The sequence below is a fragment of the Neofelis nebulosa genome, chromosome X, assembly GCF_028018385.1.
Source record: "Neofelis nebulosa isolate mNeoNeb1 chromosome X, mNeoNeb1.pri, whole genome shotgun sequence".
In the NCBI taxonomy this organism is placed as follows: Eukaryota; Metazoa; Chordata; class Mammalia; order Carnivora; family Felidae; genus Neofelis; species Neofelis nebulosa.
The window spans coordinates 101,868,095-101,884,952 of NC_080800.1; the positions used below are offsets into that span (position 1 = coordinate 101,868,095).

The 16,858-nt window shown below is 35.5% G+C and overlaps 1 protein-coding gene across 8 annotated transcripts in view; it reads left to right on the forward strand.

Annotated features, from left to right (window-relative positions):
• STAG2 (STAG2 cohesin complex component) overlaps nt 1-16,858 on the forward strand; it is a 140,783-nt gene that overhangs the window by 105,585 nt on the left and 18,340 nt on the right. For all 8 annotated transcript variants that reach the window (XM_058713542.1, XM_058713539.1, XM_058713546.1 and 5 more), the window contains 5 exons: nt 3,636-3,810; nt 8,914-9,053; nt 10,547-10,648; nt 13,563-13,711; nt 15,214-15,342. In XM_058713542.1, the coding sequence (XP_058569525.1) occupies nt 3,636-3,810; nt 8,914-9,053; nt 10,547-10,648; nt 13,563-13,711; nt 15,214-15,342 (695 nt within the window). The remainder of the gene's footprint in view (nt 1-3,635; nt 3,811-8,913; nt 9,054-10,546; nt 10,649-13,562; nt 13,712-15,213; nt 15,343-16,858) is intronic.

Below are 16,858 nucleotides of genomic sequence, written 5' to 3' on the forward strand. Positions count from 1 at the left end.
GATACGGATTGCATTGAATATGTAGATTCCTTTGGGTAGTGTTGACATTGTAACAATATTTGTTCTTCCTCTCCAGGAGCATGGAATCTTTTTCCATTTTTTTTGTGTGTCTTCTTCAATTTCTTTCATGAGCTTTCTATAGTTTTAGTGTATAGATTTTTCACTTCTTTGGTTAGATTTGTTCCTAAGTATTTTATGGGTTTTGGTGCAATTGTAAATGGGATTGATTCCTTGATTTCTCTTTCTGTTGCCTCATTGTTGGTGTATCAGAATGCAACCGATTTCTGTGCATTGATTTTATATCCTGCGACTTTGCTGAATTTCATCAATCAGTTCTAGCAGTTTTTTTGTGGAACCTTTTGGGTTTCCCATATAGAGTATCATGTCATCTATGAAGAGTGAAAGTTTGACCTCCTCCTGGCCAATTTGGATGCCTTTTATTCCTTTGTGTTGTCTGATTGCTGAGGCTAAGACTTCCAATACTATGTTGAATAACGGTGGTGAGAGTGGACATCCTTGTCTTGTTCCTGACCTTAGGGGGAAAGCGCTTAGTTTGCCCCCATTGAAGATGATATTAGCGTTGGGTCTTTCGTATATGGCTTTTATGATATCTCGTGGTATGATCCTTCTGTCCCTAATTTCTGAGGGTTTTTATGAAGAAAGGATGCTGTATTTTGTCAAATGCTTTCTCTGCATCTGTTGAGAGGATCATATGGTTTTTGTCCTCTCTTATTGATATGATGAATCACATTGATTGTTTTCCGGATATTGAACCAGGCCTGGATCCCAGGAATAAATCCCACTTGGTCGTAGTGGATAATTTTTGTAATGTACCGTTGGATCCATTTGGCTAATATCTTGTTGAGGATTTTTGCATCCATGTTCATCAGGGAAATTGGTCTATAGTCCTCCTTTTTAGTAGGGACTTTGTCTGGCTTTGAAATCAAGGTAATGCTGGCTTCATAGAAAGGGTTTGGAAGTTTTTCTTCCATTTCTATTTTTAGGAACAACTTCAAGAGAACAGGTGTTAACTCTTCCTTAAATGTTTGGTAGAATTCCCCTGGAAAGCCATCTGGCCCTGGACTCCTCTATTTTTTGGGAGATTTTTGATTACTAATTCGATTTCTTTACTGGTTATGGGTCTGTTTGGATTTTCTATTTCTTCCTGTTTCAGTTTTGGTTGTATATATGTTTCTGGGAATTTGTCCATTTCTTCCAGATTGCCCATTTTATTGGCGTATAATATTGGCGTATAATATTGCTCATGATATTCTCTTATTATTGTTTGTATTTCTGCTGTGTTGGTTGTGATCTCTCCTCTTTCATTCTGGATTTTATTTATTTGGGTCCTTTCCTTTTTCTTTTTACCAAACTGGCTAGTGGTTTATCAATTTTGTTAATTCTTTCAAAGAACCAGCTTCTGGTTTCATTGATCTGTTTTTTTGTTTGTTTCAATAGCATTGCTTTCTGCTCTAATCTTCATTATTTCCTGTGTCCTGCTGGTTTTGGGTTTTATTTGCTGTTCTTTTTCCAGCTCTTTAAAGTGTAAGGTTACATTGTGTATTTGAGACCTTTCTTCCTTCTTTAGGAAGGCCTGGATTGATATATACTTTCCTCTTATGACTGTCTTTGCTGTATCCTAGTGGAATATAGTGCATTCTTTTTTTTTTTTTTTTTTGATGTTTTTATTTACTTTTGAGACAGAGAGAGACAGAGCATGAACTGGGGAGGGGCAGAGAGAGAGAGGGAGACGCAGAATGCGAAGCAGGCTCCAGGCTCCGGGCTCCGAGCCGTCAGCACAGAGCCCAACGCAGGGCTTGAACTCACGGACCGTGAGATCGTGACCCGAGCTGAAGTCGGACGCTTAATCGACTGAGCCACCCAGGCGCCCCTAGAATATAGTGCATTCTTAAAGCTACAATGAAAGTATTTTAGATATAGTCATCCGACTATAAAGCGATCAGTAAAGTTGTTCCACCTTTGTGTTACTTGTCTTTATTTTATTTTATTTTATTTTAGAATATCAAAACTGATTTCAGGGAAGTATTTGGAGTTATATAGTGAAAAATTTACAGTCAGTTTCCAACTGTTAATCTTAATTTTCTTATTTCCAACTCCCTTTTGTCCCTCCCATACATACATGCTTGGGCATAAATACATTAGAAAATATTAAATGGCCAAGATCCAGTTACTGAATTTCATGTTTTTCATGCAAAAATATGAAGTATATTCTTGTAATTATTAAATTGCTGAATTTCCCGGTTTTAAATATATAGTTTTGAATTATAGCAATAAAGGATTTGGAAATTCAGTTTTCATCTCTACATTTCACATGAAAGGAAGAAGCGTTTCTGTAGGTAGTAAATTGAGTTTAAACTCTTAGGATATGATTTTAATGGAGGTATACATGGATCCAAATTTAATACATGAAATATTACTTGATATATTTTCATATGCCACCAAGATACTGAGCTTAATATTCCCTATTTCTTATAGTGTTCACACAGTTCCTTATGGGTTATCATATGTAATCTATATAACCTGTTGTTCAGGCCTTGGCAATTATTTGGTCATGAAATATTGGTCATGAATTATCTTGTGTGTCAGTCTTCTAACAGCTTCCAGAAATAGTTCCTGGTTAGTTCACTTGACCTGCTAGTTCACCTAATTAGTAAATACCAACATGCTTATCACTTTGTGTTCTTACTGTATATGTTGCAAAAGTTTTCATAAACTCAGATATCCTGATGGGTATAAATGGCTACTATAATAGCAAAATGAGAAGAGACTGAAAGAAGAGATGAAAGCATAAAGTGAAAGAGAAAAAAGTTAATGTAGTTAGTTCCAAAAAGGTAAAACCATTAATGAGATCTGCTTTATGCTCTGTAGTATACTCTTAGAATCTGTCTAGCAGTAGTCTTCCTTCAAATGTATTTTACTGTTGACTTTGTGACCCCGAGATTCTATGTTGATTACAATCCTTTCCCAATAGGTAATTAAAATTTTCTGGTTTCCTTCTATTTTTACTAGTGTTTGAGTCCATTTAAAACTCCTGGCCAAGTTTTTATAAAGCTCCTTAAGATACAGCATTAGCTTTATGTTTATTATGATATTATCAGGTTTGCCTGATGAGTAATAAGGAGGCACATAATTGGTTGTGTTTTTTCTCTACTTAATTACCACACATAATGAGAATGAGCATGCTTAAAAAGTACCAGAGACTTTGTGATCTCTCTTCTAAGAGATATTCTAGGACATTCCCAGTTTATATGTTATTTCCTCTTTAGGAATGTATAACATGAGATACGGTCATATAGTGTAAAATGGGATTTGGAGTCAGAAAACCTATGGTTGATTCCTGACTGCATGTTTTGGCAGTGTTAATATGTTCAAGTCACTTAAAGGTTGCTGAAAAGGAACAATATTTGTGAAGTTACCTTGCAGTTAGTAAAACATGATTGCACATATTAGTAATCATTATTATGAAAATTACATTCTTCAGCTTTAAAAATTCAGTAAAATAATAAACTAATGTTTTTAAGCAAAAGTTAGATTCTGTTTTTGTGTTAAATATGTCTCTTGTGGTAGTTGGTGAGAAACCTTGAATTATAGCATGCTGTACTTCTTTTTAATAGGCCTTCACTATTCTGTGTGATATTCTGATGATCTTCAGCCATCAAATTATGTCTGGAGGACGGGACATGTTAGAGCCATTAGTTTACACCCCTGATTCTTCATTGCAGTCTGAGTTGCTCAGCTTTATTCTGGATCATGTCTTCATTGAACAGGATGATGATAATAACAGCGCAGGTAATTTTATTGATATCTTTTTGTTAAATCTTTGTATCCAGCAGAAATTTAAGGAAATGGTAGAATACTATTTGATATTTTACTCTGAAAACTTTAAACACAGGTTCATGTTCCGGCACATTTCTATTAATTTTTTGTAATATTGTAAAGATAATGTGATATCTTCTTACCAGTTTTCAGGTAGTTTGAACAGAATAAAGTGTTTCTTTAAGTGACCTTTTTGTTGTATTAAACTGTATGATTTCTCAATGTTAGAAAATGTTTGAAACTGTTCTGTAAATGTCTGGGGCAGTACAGAATGTTCACAGGAAAATAATTGCACCAGCCTTGCCTAGTGTTAAATTACTCTTCCTACCCTAATTACATACACAGATGCCTTACTTGAACAAGAGGTCATGGAAAAACAGTGTTGGGTGGCTTCTTTCTCGGTTTGTTTTTAATTTGAAGTGCAGTATAACATCAATATATATGAATCTCCATACATATAATGACACATCACTGCAAATCAGCTTCTAAACGCCTACAATTTTAGACATGGCTTATAGCTTATTTTTATCAATAACCAGCTTTGTTTCTCAAGTATTAAAATTTAGCTAAAACAGAATTAAGAAACCTAGAGTAGCAGAAACATTGGTTAAGAGTCCATGTATTGAAGTTTATTTACTTAAAACTTTTTACCTTTGGGCGCCTGGGTGGCTCAGTCGGTTGAGCGTCCGACTTTGGCTCAGGTCATGCTCTCGTGGTCTGTGAGTTCGAGCCCCATGTCGGGCTCTGTGCTGACAGCTCAGAGCCTGGAGCCTGCTTCGGATTCTGTGTCTCCCTCTCTCTCTGCCTTTCCCCTGCTCCTGCTCTGTCTCTGTCAAAAATAAATAAACATTAAAAATTTTTTACCTCTTACTTTGAGCTGTTGGTTTAGTTAGACTTTTATTTTTATTTTTATTTTTTTTTTTTTAACATTTTTTATTTATTTTTGGGACAGAGAGAGACAGAGCATGAACGGGGGAGGGGCAGAGAGAGAGGGAGACACAGAATCGGAAACAGGCTCCAGGCTCCGAGCCATCAGCCCAGAGCCTGACGCGGGGCTCGAACTCACGGACCGCGAGATCGTGACCTGGCTGAAGTCGGACGCTTAACCGACTGCGCCACCCAGGCGCCCCTAGACTTTTATTTTTTTAACATTTATTTGACATTTATTGGTCAGCAGGCAGTATACTAGATGCTATGGATATAAAAAAAATGAAACAGTGGCTTTTCCTTTGAGAATTCAAGTGGAAAAGCCATACCTATTTTTTTAAAAACGTTTATTTATTTATTTTGAGAGAGAGCACATTCAGGGGAGAGGCAGAGAGAGAGGGAGAGAGAGAATCCCAAGCAGGCTCCAAGCTGTCAACACAGAGCCTGACTTGAGGCTCGAATTCCTGAACCACGAAATCATAACCTGGGTCGAAATCAAGTCAAATGCTTAACCAACTATCCAGGTGCCCTGAAAAGACGTATCTAAACACAAATAATTTCACTGCAATTTGATAACTAATAGAGGCATGTTCACATTGTTGTGGGCTTGTAGAGAAAGTTTTAACTGGCCTGGGAGTCAAACCATTGAAATAAGCTAACATTTGAATCAGATCCTAAAAGAGATGAGTAGGAGTTTTTTAAAACTTCTATGGGAAAGCATAGTTGCATTCCAAAAACTGATAGAAAATCGGTTTTGGTTTACCACCCTTTTTGTTAATTGGGTGACTGCCTCTACTACATTTATACCATGAAACTAGAAGAGAATAAGCTTGCCAATACTCCTGAGTTATCTAGGAGCTTGTTGAAATTATACTCAGTCTTATTGGACTTTTTTTTCCTATTTAAACCTTAAAAATGAAATGTATTCCAGTTTTTTTGAAAAATATAAAATATAACACATTTGTCCATATCTACCACTAGCACTTGTCAAATTTTGCCTTATTTGTTACTGATTTTTATTTTTGAAGGAATAAAGGGTAGATACAAAAGAAATCCTTGTTTTTATCCCTGCCCAGTCCTATTACTCTTTTTCCCTGGAGATAACTGCTATTCTGAATTTGCTGTTATCATTCTTTGCTTTTTTTTTATTTTTTATTTTTTTATTTATTTTTGGGACAGAGAGAGACAGAGCATGAATGGGGGAGGGGCAGAGAGAGAGGGAGACGCAGAATCGGAAACAGGCTCCAGGCTCCGAGCCATCAGCCCAGAGCCTGACGCGGGGCTCGAACTCACGGACCGGGACCGCGAGATCGTGACCTGGCTGAAGTCGGACGCTTAACCGACTGCGCCACCCAGGCGCCCCCATTCTTTGATTTTAATTTTGTTATTAGAAGTTTATATGTCTGATAATATATAGTTTATTTTATGTTACTAGTTTCCACATAAATGGTATTATGTTGAACATTTTATTTTGCATCTTGTTTTTTTGCATTAACATTTTTGAAATCTGTCAGTGTTGTCATGGTTATAGCTTATTCATCTTGACTGCTGTTACATAATATGAATTAACTCTACTTTATCCATTTTTATGTTATTTCCTTTTTTTTATTTTGGGGGGGAGGAGACAGAGAGAATGAATGAATGAATGAATGAATGAATCCAAAACAGGATCCACACTCAGCACGGAGCCTGATATGGGGCTTGATCCCATGACTGTGAGATCATGACCCGTGCTGAAATCAAGAGTCGGACGCTTAACTGACTGAGCCACCCAGGCACCCCTATCCATTTTTATATTGAGGAACATTTAGGTTGTTATCAATTTTTTCCCTATTGTAGTGCTACAACAAATGTTTTCTTACACTTTTCCCCTTGAGCACACGTGCAAATGCTTTTCTAGTGCATATCTAAGAATGGAATTGCCAGATTATATAGTCTGTGTGTGTCTTAACTTGACCACGTGTTGTGAAATTATTCTTCCAAGTTGTTGTATTGTTTTATTTTCCCACCAGGAACATGAGTTTCCATTGCTTTTCGTTTTCATCTAACCCCTGATGTTGTAGACCCATGGTTATTTATTTGATTTGTTTGTCTACATCTCATGAGAAGGGGAGCGTAAAACAGAGAGTGCTTCTAGAGGCAATGACAACACAAAATAACAATGGCAGCTAACATCTATGAGAGGCCCAGTGGGTGAGATAAATCTCTAACATTGTTTAATCCCTACAAGTGGCTGGTTTTCAGTAAGAAGTGGAAAAAAACCAGGGTGCCTGGCTGACTCAGAAGTGTATGTGATTCTTTATTCAGGGTCATGAGTTCAAGCCCCACTTTGGGTGTAGAGACTACCAAAAAAATAAATTAACTTTAAAAACAAACCCAAAATCAGAGCTCAAAAACTCTTTTTTTTTTTTTTTTTTAATTTTTTTTTTTTCAACATTTTTTATTTATTTTTGGGACAGAGAGAGACAGAGCATGAACGGGGGAGGGGCAGAGAGAGAGGGAGACACAGAATCGGAAACAGGCTCCAGGCTCCGAGCCATCAGCCCAGAGCCCGACGCGGGGCTCGAACTCACGGACCGCGAGATCGTGACCTGGCTGAAGTCGGACGCTTAACCGACTGCGCCACCCAGGCGCCCCAAAAACTCTTTTTTTTTTTTTTTTTTTTAATTTTTTTTTCAACGTTTTTTTATTTATTTTTGGGACAGAGAGAGACAGAGCATGAACGGGGAGGGGCAGAGAGAGAGGGAGACACAGAATTGGAAACAGGCTCCAGGCTCCGAGCCATCAGCCCAGAGCCTGACGCGGGGCTCGAACTCACGGACCGCGAGATCGTGACCTGGCTGAAGTCGGACGCTTAACCGACTGCGCCACCCAGGCGCCCCCAAAAACTCTTAATATCTGGGCAATTTAGTCTGTAGGGGGAAAACATCTGAATACATGTACTTCCTAAGAGTAGTACTAAACAGTGATTGGAAACAGTATCGTATAGAAATCCATTACAATCACAGAGATGTTTAGACAAAGCTGGTATATTCAGTGCAATCTTTTAAAAGAGTAAACAATACATTTTAGGTTTCTAATCAAATGGCTTTGGGATTCTGGAGTATGCACTCATGATAACTTTTTCTGATGCTCTGTCTGAAATTCCTATTCTCAAAATTTGGTTTTGACTTACTAGCAGTTATCAAGGATCATCAGAGACCGGGTAAAATATTTGTTTTAAAGAACATTCTTACTTTACACAAATTAGTTGTTTGATATTGGTGATGTTATATTGAAGAGCTGACAGGATATGCACCTACTGTTCACAAAAGAGGAAATATAAATGTCTAATCAATGCATGAAAAACTTTAACTTCACTGCTAACCAAAGAAATGTAAATCAAAATTAGATAGTTTTTATAAGGAATTTCGTTTGTAAAATTTATCCAGAAGAAAATACGTAGCTTTATATATAAAAGGTATCATCACAATTTCATTTGCAGTATCAAATAATTAGAAAGAGTCTTTTGGCAGTACTTGGAGGCTATAGTCCAGCTTCCTTGACTATTCAGTTGGAAGTAAGTCTTACTCCTTGATAACTCTGAATGTCAACATCTCACACAATGGATCTGAGTAGAAATGTGTGAAGTTACCTTAAAAAGAATGGTTCCTAGGCCAGACTTACCGAATATATGTAATATGCATAACATAAGTATGTTGAGGGTAGGGTAGGGTCGAATCATCCTTGAAGGGATAGGAAGGTTTCTGAGCTTGGCTGTCCCCTGTGAAGAGCCTTAACCAAAGACACGGAGTCTGCAGATCTCATTGGCAAACTATCCTTTAGGCAAGTGAATGAATGGGTTAGGCAGGCTCAGCCTGACTTCACTAAACATCAGTTCCTCTGACTCATTCCACTTGTTCCTGTTATGTCTTCAACAGGCAGCCTTATGATTACTGTTTGAGTTCACAAAAATTTTCTCTCTTGGGATTAAGGAACTGATCATTCACTGAGATATTAAGAGTGACTATAATTTGCATTTCATTTAAATGCTTTTTCCTTATTTTTTCAAATTCTCCAAAATAAAGGTATTTTATAGTAAGAATTAAAAAATACATATGGCAGAAGTAAAATACAAGATGGCTTAATGTTTGTAATTTTTTTTCTCAGACGGTCAACAGGAGGATGAAGCCAGCAAAATTGAAGCTTTGCACAAGAGAAGAAATTTACTTGCAGCATTTTGTAAGCTAATTGTATATACTGTGGTGGAGATGAATACAGCTGCAGATATCTTCAAGCAGTATATGAAGGTAAAGTTGAAAAATGGATAGCAACTTATTTTTATAATGCTTAAAAGAAAATGAGTGTAACACTGGCTTTTATGCCTGATTGCCATTGAATTTTTTAAACAGTAAATTACTTTTCTAGCATAAAGTAAAATTTCTTTTAAAATCTAATTTTTTCGGTAACATGACCTCATACTTCTACTCTTCCATTAATGGACATTTTGGATTTGTTGGTTCACATCTTTTACAGTATTGGAAACATTTTGTCTTAGGTTAACTAGCACTGTTAGAAATTACCTTTGTGATTTGGTTTAAGACAACAGGATGATGTTCCTCCTCTGCTTGATGTAGCATAAAAAGGGTATTGTTCCAGGAGTCAGGAGACCTAGCTGCTATAGTTCTGGCTTGGTTACTATGCAGCTCGTGACCTTGAGTAATTCAATACCTTTTGTGTCCTGTCTTTCTTCATCTGTTCCACTGTGATAACTAAGGTTCCTTTAGGCTTTGAAAATCTGATTTGATTCACAGTGGGTTATTCACAATTTTCATAAGTACCTGTGAGATTCTCTAATTTTTAAGTGGTAGTAGAAAGGATATTATTAGCGGTACTAATGAAATATGACTAAATGTGGTAGGATAGTTTTTCTTTAATCCTTTCTCAAGTAAAATCTAATTATAAATGTGAACTTTTTAAGACTTTGCTGTCACTAAATATGCAATAAATTTGTCAAAACCTAATTAATTAGTTCTCTCTTTGAAATATTTTGCTACATGATAGAACTCTCTTAGAACCATTGTAAATTTGGAATTTAAGTTATTTGGCATTATTGTTTTTAGGTTTTTTAAAAAAAACTAAGGTTGTGAAGTCATTTTGCAAGTTTAAACTTTTTGACTTAGGTATTGTAAAGTCAGTTTTATTAGTCATAAGGGTATGGTTATCCTGTTATCTCTGATAGTTCTGTATTCATTTTGAAACAAGGTCTTAAATTAGAAGAAAAAAATTCATGTGCGATGAATGTATAATACAAATGTCACACACAATGAGTTTTCTTTTAAATGTTAACAGGCTGTTAGTTTCCATAAGCCAAATTAATAAAGTTGGAAACTACATGTGACCTGTGGGCCTGTTGTAACAATGAATAAGTTCTAAATGTAACTGGGATTATATTCATTGTCTTGATAGTTCACAAAGAGCACAAGAACTTTGTTTATATCCTTTGTGCTATTTCAGACAATGTGCATAACCTGATTACTTAGTGTTTTACTCCGCACCTCCTTAAAACCAGGTCTGGAGCTTAATGTGATTGGATCTCAACTGTTTTAGAATTTACTGGTGTTAGGGATTATATACTTAGAAATTATTTTAAAGTTTAGTAACATTTTTATTCTGCCTCTGAATGTGTAAGTTCAGCCAAATACATATTTTGTGGCATACTCACATGGCTAACATAAAATTAGCCTTATTGTCCAAAAGTTTTAGGAGATAAGGCTCTAATTTGTACAAATTTCTTTTCTAGTATTATAATGACTATGGAGACATCATAAAAGAAACGATGAGTAAAACAAGGCAGATAGACAAAATTCAGTGTGCAAAGACCCTTATTCTCAGTTTGCAACAGGTAAGATACAAAGTATCAACTTGGTTAAACATAATTAACATCTAAGAGTTTTCAAGGTAACAAGTAGAAAACTGGACAAAGGATGCAATACACAGTTCATGAAGGTAGAAATACATGATTTTGAGTCTCACTAGTAGACATTGTGCAAGTGAGATCATTTTTTGCTTTCAGACTGGCAACACTTAGAGCTATCTAAGATGTGGGAGAAATAGGTACGGTCAGCAGTATGTGTTGGTACAAGCTTCCTGGTAGGCAGTTGTTTGGCAATGTATATCAAAATGCATAACGTGTATGCCATTTTTGGCCACGCTTCAATTCTGCTTTTAAAATTTTATCCAAAGTGGTAATAGGACAAGTTTGCAAAAAGAGGTATATAATATCACACATGGCAGGGTTGTTTAGAATAGCAAGAAATTAGAAATAATCCAAATGTCTATCAATAAGATATTAGATGACTATATTGTGCAATGCATCTCTTGCAATGACTATTGTGTAGTACTTAAAATTGTTTTTTTCCTTTTTGGTGTAGCACTTAAAAGTCGTGTAGATCTGTATTCACTTTCACTAATGTGTAAAGACCAAATATATAGTTTGAGAATAAAATGAAAAAGAGTATAGTACAGCATCCCTGTAAAATTGAACTTCTCTGTATATCTGGAGAAATCCTCACCAAAATTTTAGCTGTGGTTAACTTGCTTTGGTAGTTTTCAAGTGAATTTTACTGTTTTTTTTTTTTTTTTCATTTTCACATTTACCTTAATGAGCATTTATCAGTTTTATAATCAAACCACAATACTCATTTTCATTTTGACAGTGGTGAGGCAAGTTTAACTTCGTAAAAATCATTTGCTTAATATGCGTTTGTCTCTGGAGACCGAATGCGTATAGAACATAACCCAACCTATTTCAGTTTGATAAATTTCCTTTTAAGAAATCTAGGTATTGAATTTCTTAATCCCATTTGCATATTTGGATATTCTTTAATGTTTACTAGAGCACAAGTAGAGGAGGGGCAGAGAGAGAGAGGGAGACACAGAATTCAAAGCGGGCGTCAGGCTCTGAGCTGTCAGCACAAAGCCCAACGTGGGGCTCGAACCCACAAACTATGCGATCATGACCTGAGCCGAATTCAGATGCTTAACCAGTTGAGCCGCCCAGGTGCCCCTGGATATTCTTTTATTTAAAAAAATTTTTTTATTTTAATGTTTATTTATTTTTGGCAGAGAGCATGAGTGGGGGAAGGGCAGAGAGAGAGGGAGACACAGAATCTGAAGCAGGCTCCAGGCTCCGAGCTGTCAGCACAGAGTTCGACGTGGCGCTCAAACTCACGACCCATGAGATCATGACCTGAGCCGAAGTTGGACGCTCAACCGACTGAGCCACCCAGGCGCCCCTGGATATTCTTCATTAAAGTCAATAGAGGGGTCCCTGGGTGGCTCATTTGGTTAAGCGTCCGACTCTTGATTTTGGCTCGGGTCATGATCTCACAGTTTGTGAGTTTGAGCCCTATGTCATGTCTGTGCTGACAGTGTGGAGCCTGTTGGGATATTTTCTTTCCCTCCCACCTCCCCCCAATCTCCTGCTCACGTGTGTGCTCTCTCTCTTCCTCTGTTTCTCAAAAATAAACACTGAAAAAACGTTAATGGAATTTAAAAGGATTTAAGGTTGACATTTAAGTAACTTTTCTTCTCTTATAAACCAATAGCTTCTCCCTGTAGAAAGTTTAGAAAATATAGGAACTAAAAAAAAAAAAAAAAAGTTGAAAAAAAAAATTTAAAAAAAAAAAAAAAGAAAAGAAAATATAGGAACTAGAAAAAATACAACATCCTTGTTTTTCACCTAACAAATACATTTTTAGTTTTTAATAGCCTTCTTAGTCTTTTATGCCTATATGAAACCTTAAGTTTTATAAAAAATTAAGCCATATTATGCATTCTATTTTCTAAGCCTGAATTTTTCATGTTAATAAAGCATAACACTTTCATGCCATTACTTTCCTGTAATGTTTTATTTATTTTTGAGAAAGTGCAAGTGGGAGAGGGACAGAGGATCTGAAGCAGGCTCTGTGCTGACGGCAGTGAGCCTGATGTGGGGCTTGAACTCACAAACCGCACGATCATGACCTGAGCCAAAGTCTGACACTCAACCGCCTGAGGCACCCAGGCGCCCCTTTTTTGAGCATTTTAAATGACTATATAGTATTCCATTTTATACAAGGACCATAATTTAATCAGTATCTCTCCTTGTTTAGCATTGAGGTCTTTTACTATCCTTGCCATTATAAATAACACCAAAACATTTTTGTACCTATGTATCGTGCACAGATACTATTATTCCTTTGAGTAAAGTCCAGTAATTAGAATTGTTTAGATAAAGGACATCAGACTTTTACAGTTTTCAATACAGATTGCTCTATAGAAAGGTTATCTTTCAATTATGTTTCTAGCAGGTCACAGTGCTTGTTGCATGATAGTCTTATCAGTAGTAGCCATTATTTGTTGAAAACCTTGGCCATTTGGTAGTTGAAAATTATATTTTGTTGTGCTTACTTATGGAAGTTCTTGATGTGAAGATTCATTATTTAAATGGGAAGTAACACATAGTTGCCTAATAATGGAGTGGGTTTCCTTTTTCTTTATATTTTTATATGCTGTTTTAATATCCAGTTAATTCCAGCAGAATAGAATTATACCATAATTAACCTAAAGAGTTCTTAATGTCAGTAACTCCCTCTAGTCTGAATGTATGAAGTACTGTAATTTTGGTCATTTCTATCATGTTCTTAAAAATCCATGTTTTAGTATAAAATACAATGCCCCATTTATGGATCACCTAAAGAATATGAGATCTTAAAAGATGTTAGTAATCTATACTTATTACAAAACTCTAACATGCTTTCTTTTTTCCCAAACAGCTTTTTAATGAAATGATACAGGAAAACGGCTATAATTTTGATAGATCATCCTCAACATTTAGCGGCATAAAAGAACTTGCTCGACGTTTTGCTTTAACTTTTGGACTCGATCAGTTGAAAACAAGGGAGGCCATTGCTATGCTACACAAGTAATCTCCAAATATTTTATTCAGCTCTCCTGTTTTTTAATCATGAAATTTTTTTGTATTTACTTCTTTTGTTTAGAATGACCAAATTCAGTTGATGCTTTATTATTTTTTTTTCAAATCTGTGGCATATCTCCTTTCTTGAGAACCAGTAATAATGCTATCTCCATTAACACATGTATTGGGACTAAAACTTCTTTTATAGAAAGTCTTTGCTTTAATTAAAACAATACAAAAATCCTTATAAATTATGTGAAGAAAAGCAACACATATTCATCAGGTATTATAAAATCTCTTTTAATAGCTTTTATTATAATCTCACTGCTAGGTAGAGAAATTTTTGAGATTTGATTCAATTTTTCTCTTTCTGTGGTTCTGTTTTCTATTTTGTAGTGCTCTTTTCCCTTGTTTTGAGCCACAGCCTTCTTTCTGCCTGCATTTATTCTTTGCCCTTATCAAAATTGAAAATTATCTGACTTTATTTTGGTCATATATTTTAGCATTCAATCATGCTTTTAAATAGGAGTATATTTTAGAGTTTTAACATAACCAGCACGTGGATAGTAATACGCTTTACTTCTTAATTCTGGATGAAGAGCCTGGCCTTTGGGAATATCAAGAGGCTTGGACTCTCTTTCACGAAAGCTCTTTGTTTCATTTGTGTCTCTTTTACTCCTTGCTTACTTAGTTATAAATGTGTTAAATATCTCCCTACAGGTATTTTTCTTCTTTAAGTTAGTCCCATACCCCAGTTTTAACTCCCTCTCTCCTTTTACTTTGTTCTGAACATCTCAAATTCCATTTTATGCCTTTCTGTAATACATTGGATGATAATTTTAGGTATTATTTAAGGACCACACATGTAGTGATTATTTTGAGAAAGTAATATATTATTTTCTTCTTGTAGTAGCCTTCCATTCCTTCCTCCCCAATTTCATCGGATTGTTTTTTACACAGTTACATTTTTGATAGACTGTAAGAATATAACATTGGGTTGTTGTCTTGATTAGAGGTATTTGTCACTAAATAAATATATTTAAAATGGGCCCTAAGTGAAATTAAATTTTGAAATTGACTCTTAAATGCAATGTTAGAAGTATTTTTTTAATAATATTTAAATTAGTTTTAAGCGTCATAGTAGGTCTCCTTATGTCTTGAAAAATACAGACTATATATTGATCATTACATGAGAGAATTTGGTCTGTTTTCTTTGGAGAAGAGATCCAAGAATGTAGATATACCAAACCACATTCAAAGTAATGCTAGCTGGTGTGTGTGTATTCCTCTGTGTGTTTTAGTTTTAAAATAACAGTGACATAAAATATACATGTACTTGCTCATTCTCACACTATAGGCTCCTTATTCTCTTTATTCCTCAGATTAAATGCATGGCAGAGGAAACATCTTAATAGTGGAACAAAACTATATATAGAGAGAAATTTCCTTTCTGTGTTACTAAATTTCGTATTGTGACCCTTAAATGTTTTGTTTTTTTGTTGTTGCAGAGATGGCATAGAATTTGCTTTTAAAGAGCCTAACCCACAAGGAGAGAGCCATCCACCTTTAAATTTGGCATTTCTTGATATCTTGAGCGAATTTTCTTCTAAACTACTCCGACAAGACAAAAGAACGGTGTATGTATTTGCTAAAAATATTCTATTTATGTTTGTGTTGAAATTCCTGTGTGTTTTGTTTTGTTTTGGAGAGAGTGTGTGCGAATGGGAAAGTGGGGCAGAGAGAGAGGGAGAGAGAGAATCTTAAGCCTAGCATGGAGCCCGATGGGGGGCTCTGTCCCACAACCCTGGGATCATGACCTGAGCCAAAACCAAGAGTCAGAACCAAGAGATGCTCAACCAACTGAGCTACCCACGCATCTCTGTTTTGAAATTCTTAAAGATGAATTGTTACACTTGGTTTTTCTCCCTTCTGCACAGTTGTAGGATTACATTAACACACAAAATACTTTATGCATCAAAAAATTCTATAATTTAAGGATTATAACTGTATTTTATGCGTAATACTCCATTTTAATTCCTATGTTGCCCTTCAGTGTAGTTGTGGCTTTAGAGTTGTTTACTTGAATGCTTTATGTATTCTTATCTGCATTCTTCACCTTAACCTAATAGATAATAATATCAGTAATTCATCCAGGCTCATGTTAGTCTCTGTGTTGAGCTGTGACTACACTGGAAAGTAGAAGTTTCCTTTTTATCTTTTTTGCTTTAACCGACTAGTCCTATCCTCAGCAGACCAGTTAGACAGAATTCTTTTCTAGTGTGGTCTCCTAAAATGGTGACTTATATTCTAAGAGAGCCCAAGTGAAAATTCTCAAAATTTACTCCCCTCTTTGAGGTATAAAAGGGCAGAGGAATATGAGTAACTCATAGTACCTCTTCTGAAAGTCTACCAGTATTTTGCACTGAAAGATTGTGTAGGTTTTACATGATTTTCTGAAGCAGACAAAACTACTCTCTTGTGGTAGAAATCCCTGTAGTGGTTACTTTTAGGGTTGGGGGTGTTGAATGGGAAAAGGGACATAAAGTAATTTGTAGGATCATGGGAATGTTCTTTATCTTCATAGATGTGTAGGTTACATGACTGCATTAATTTGCAAAACTGATCCAACTGTATTCTTAAGTTCTCTGCACTTTATTATATATAAATTTATCTCATTTAAAAATTACATTAGCATTATTAACCAGAGAAATCGAAATTATAAAACAATGAAAAATCATTTCTCACATAGCAGATTAGCAAAAATTAAAAAGTCTGATAGTGCAAAGTATTGTCAAAGATGTGGAGAAGGAGACTTTTATCCTTGTTGGTGATAGCGTAAATTGATACAAGACCACTTTGTGAAGCTGTTTGGCAGTGTCTAGTAACGTTTAATATTCTCCCTATCTTATGATCCAGTAATTCTGTTCATAGGTAGATACCCTAGAGAAACTTACACATGTGTACATGGAGAACCATAAAATAATTTGACCATTGCAGGTTTTGAATAGAGGAAAGGTCAAAACAATATCTATAATTAGAAAATGAGATCAATTGATTGTTATACAATAGGATGTCATAAGCAGTCAAAATGGTTAGATCTTTTCCAAAGTAAACATAATTTCTTAATTTCATTAAACACCCAGTCATTGTTCA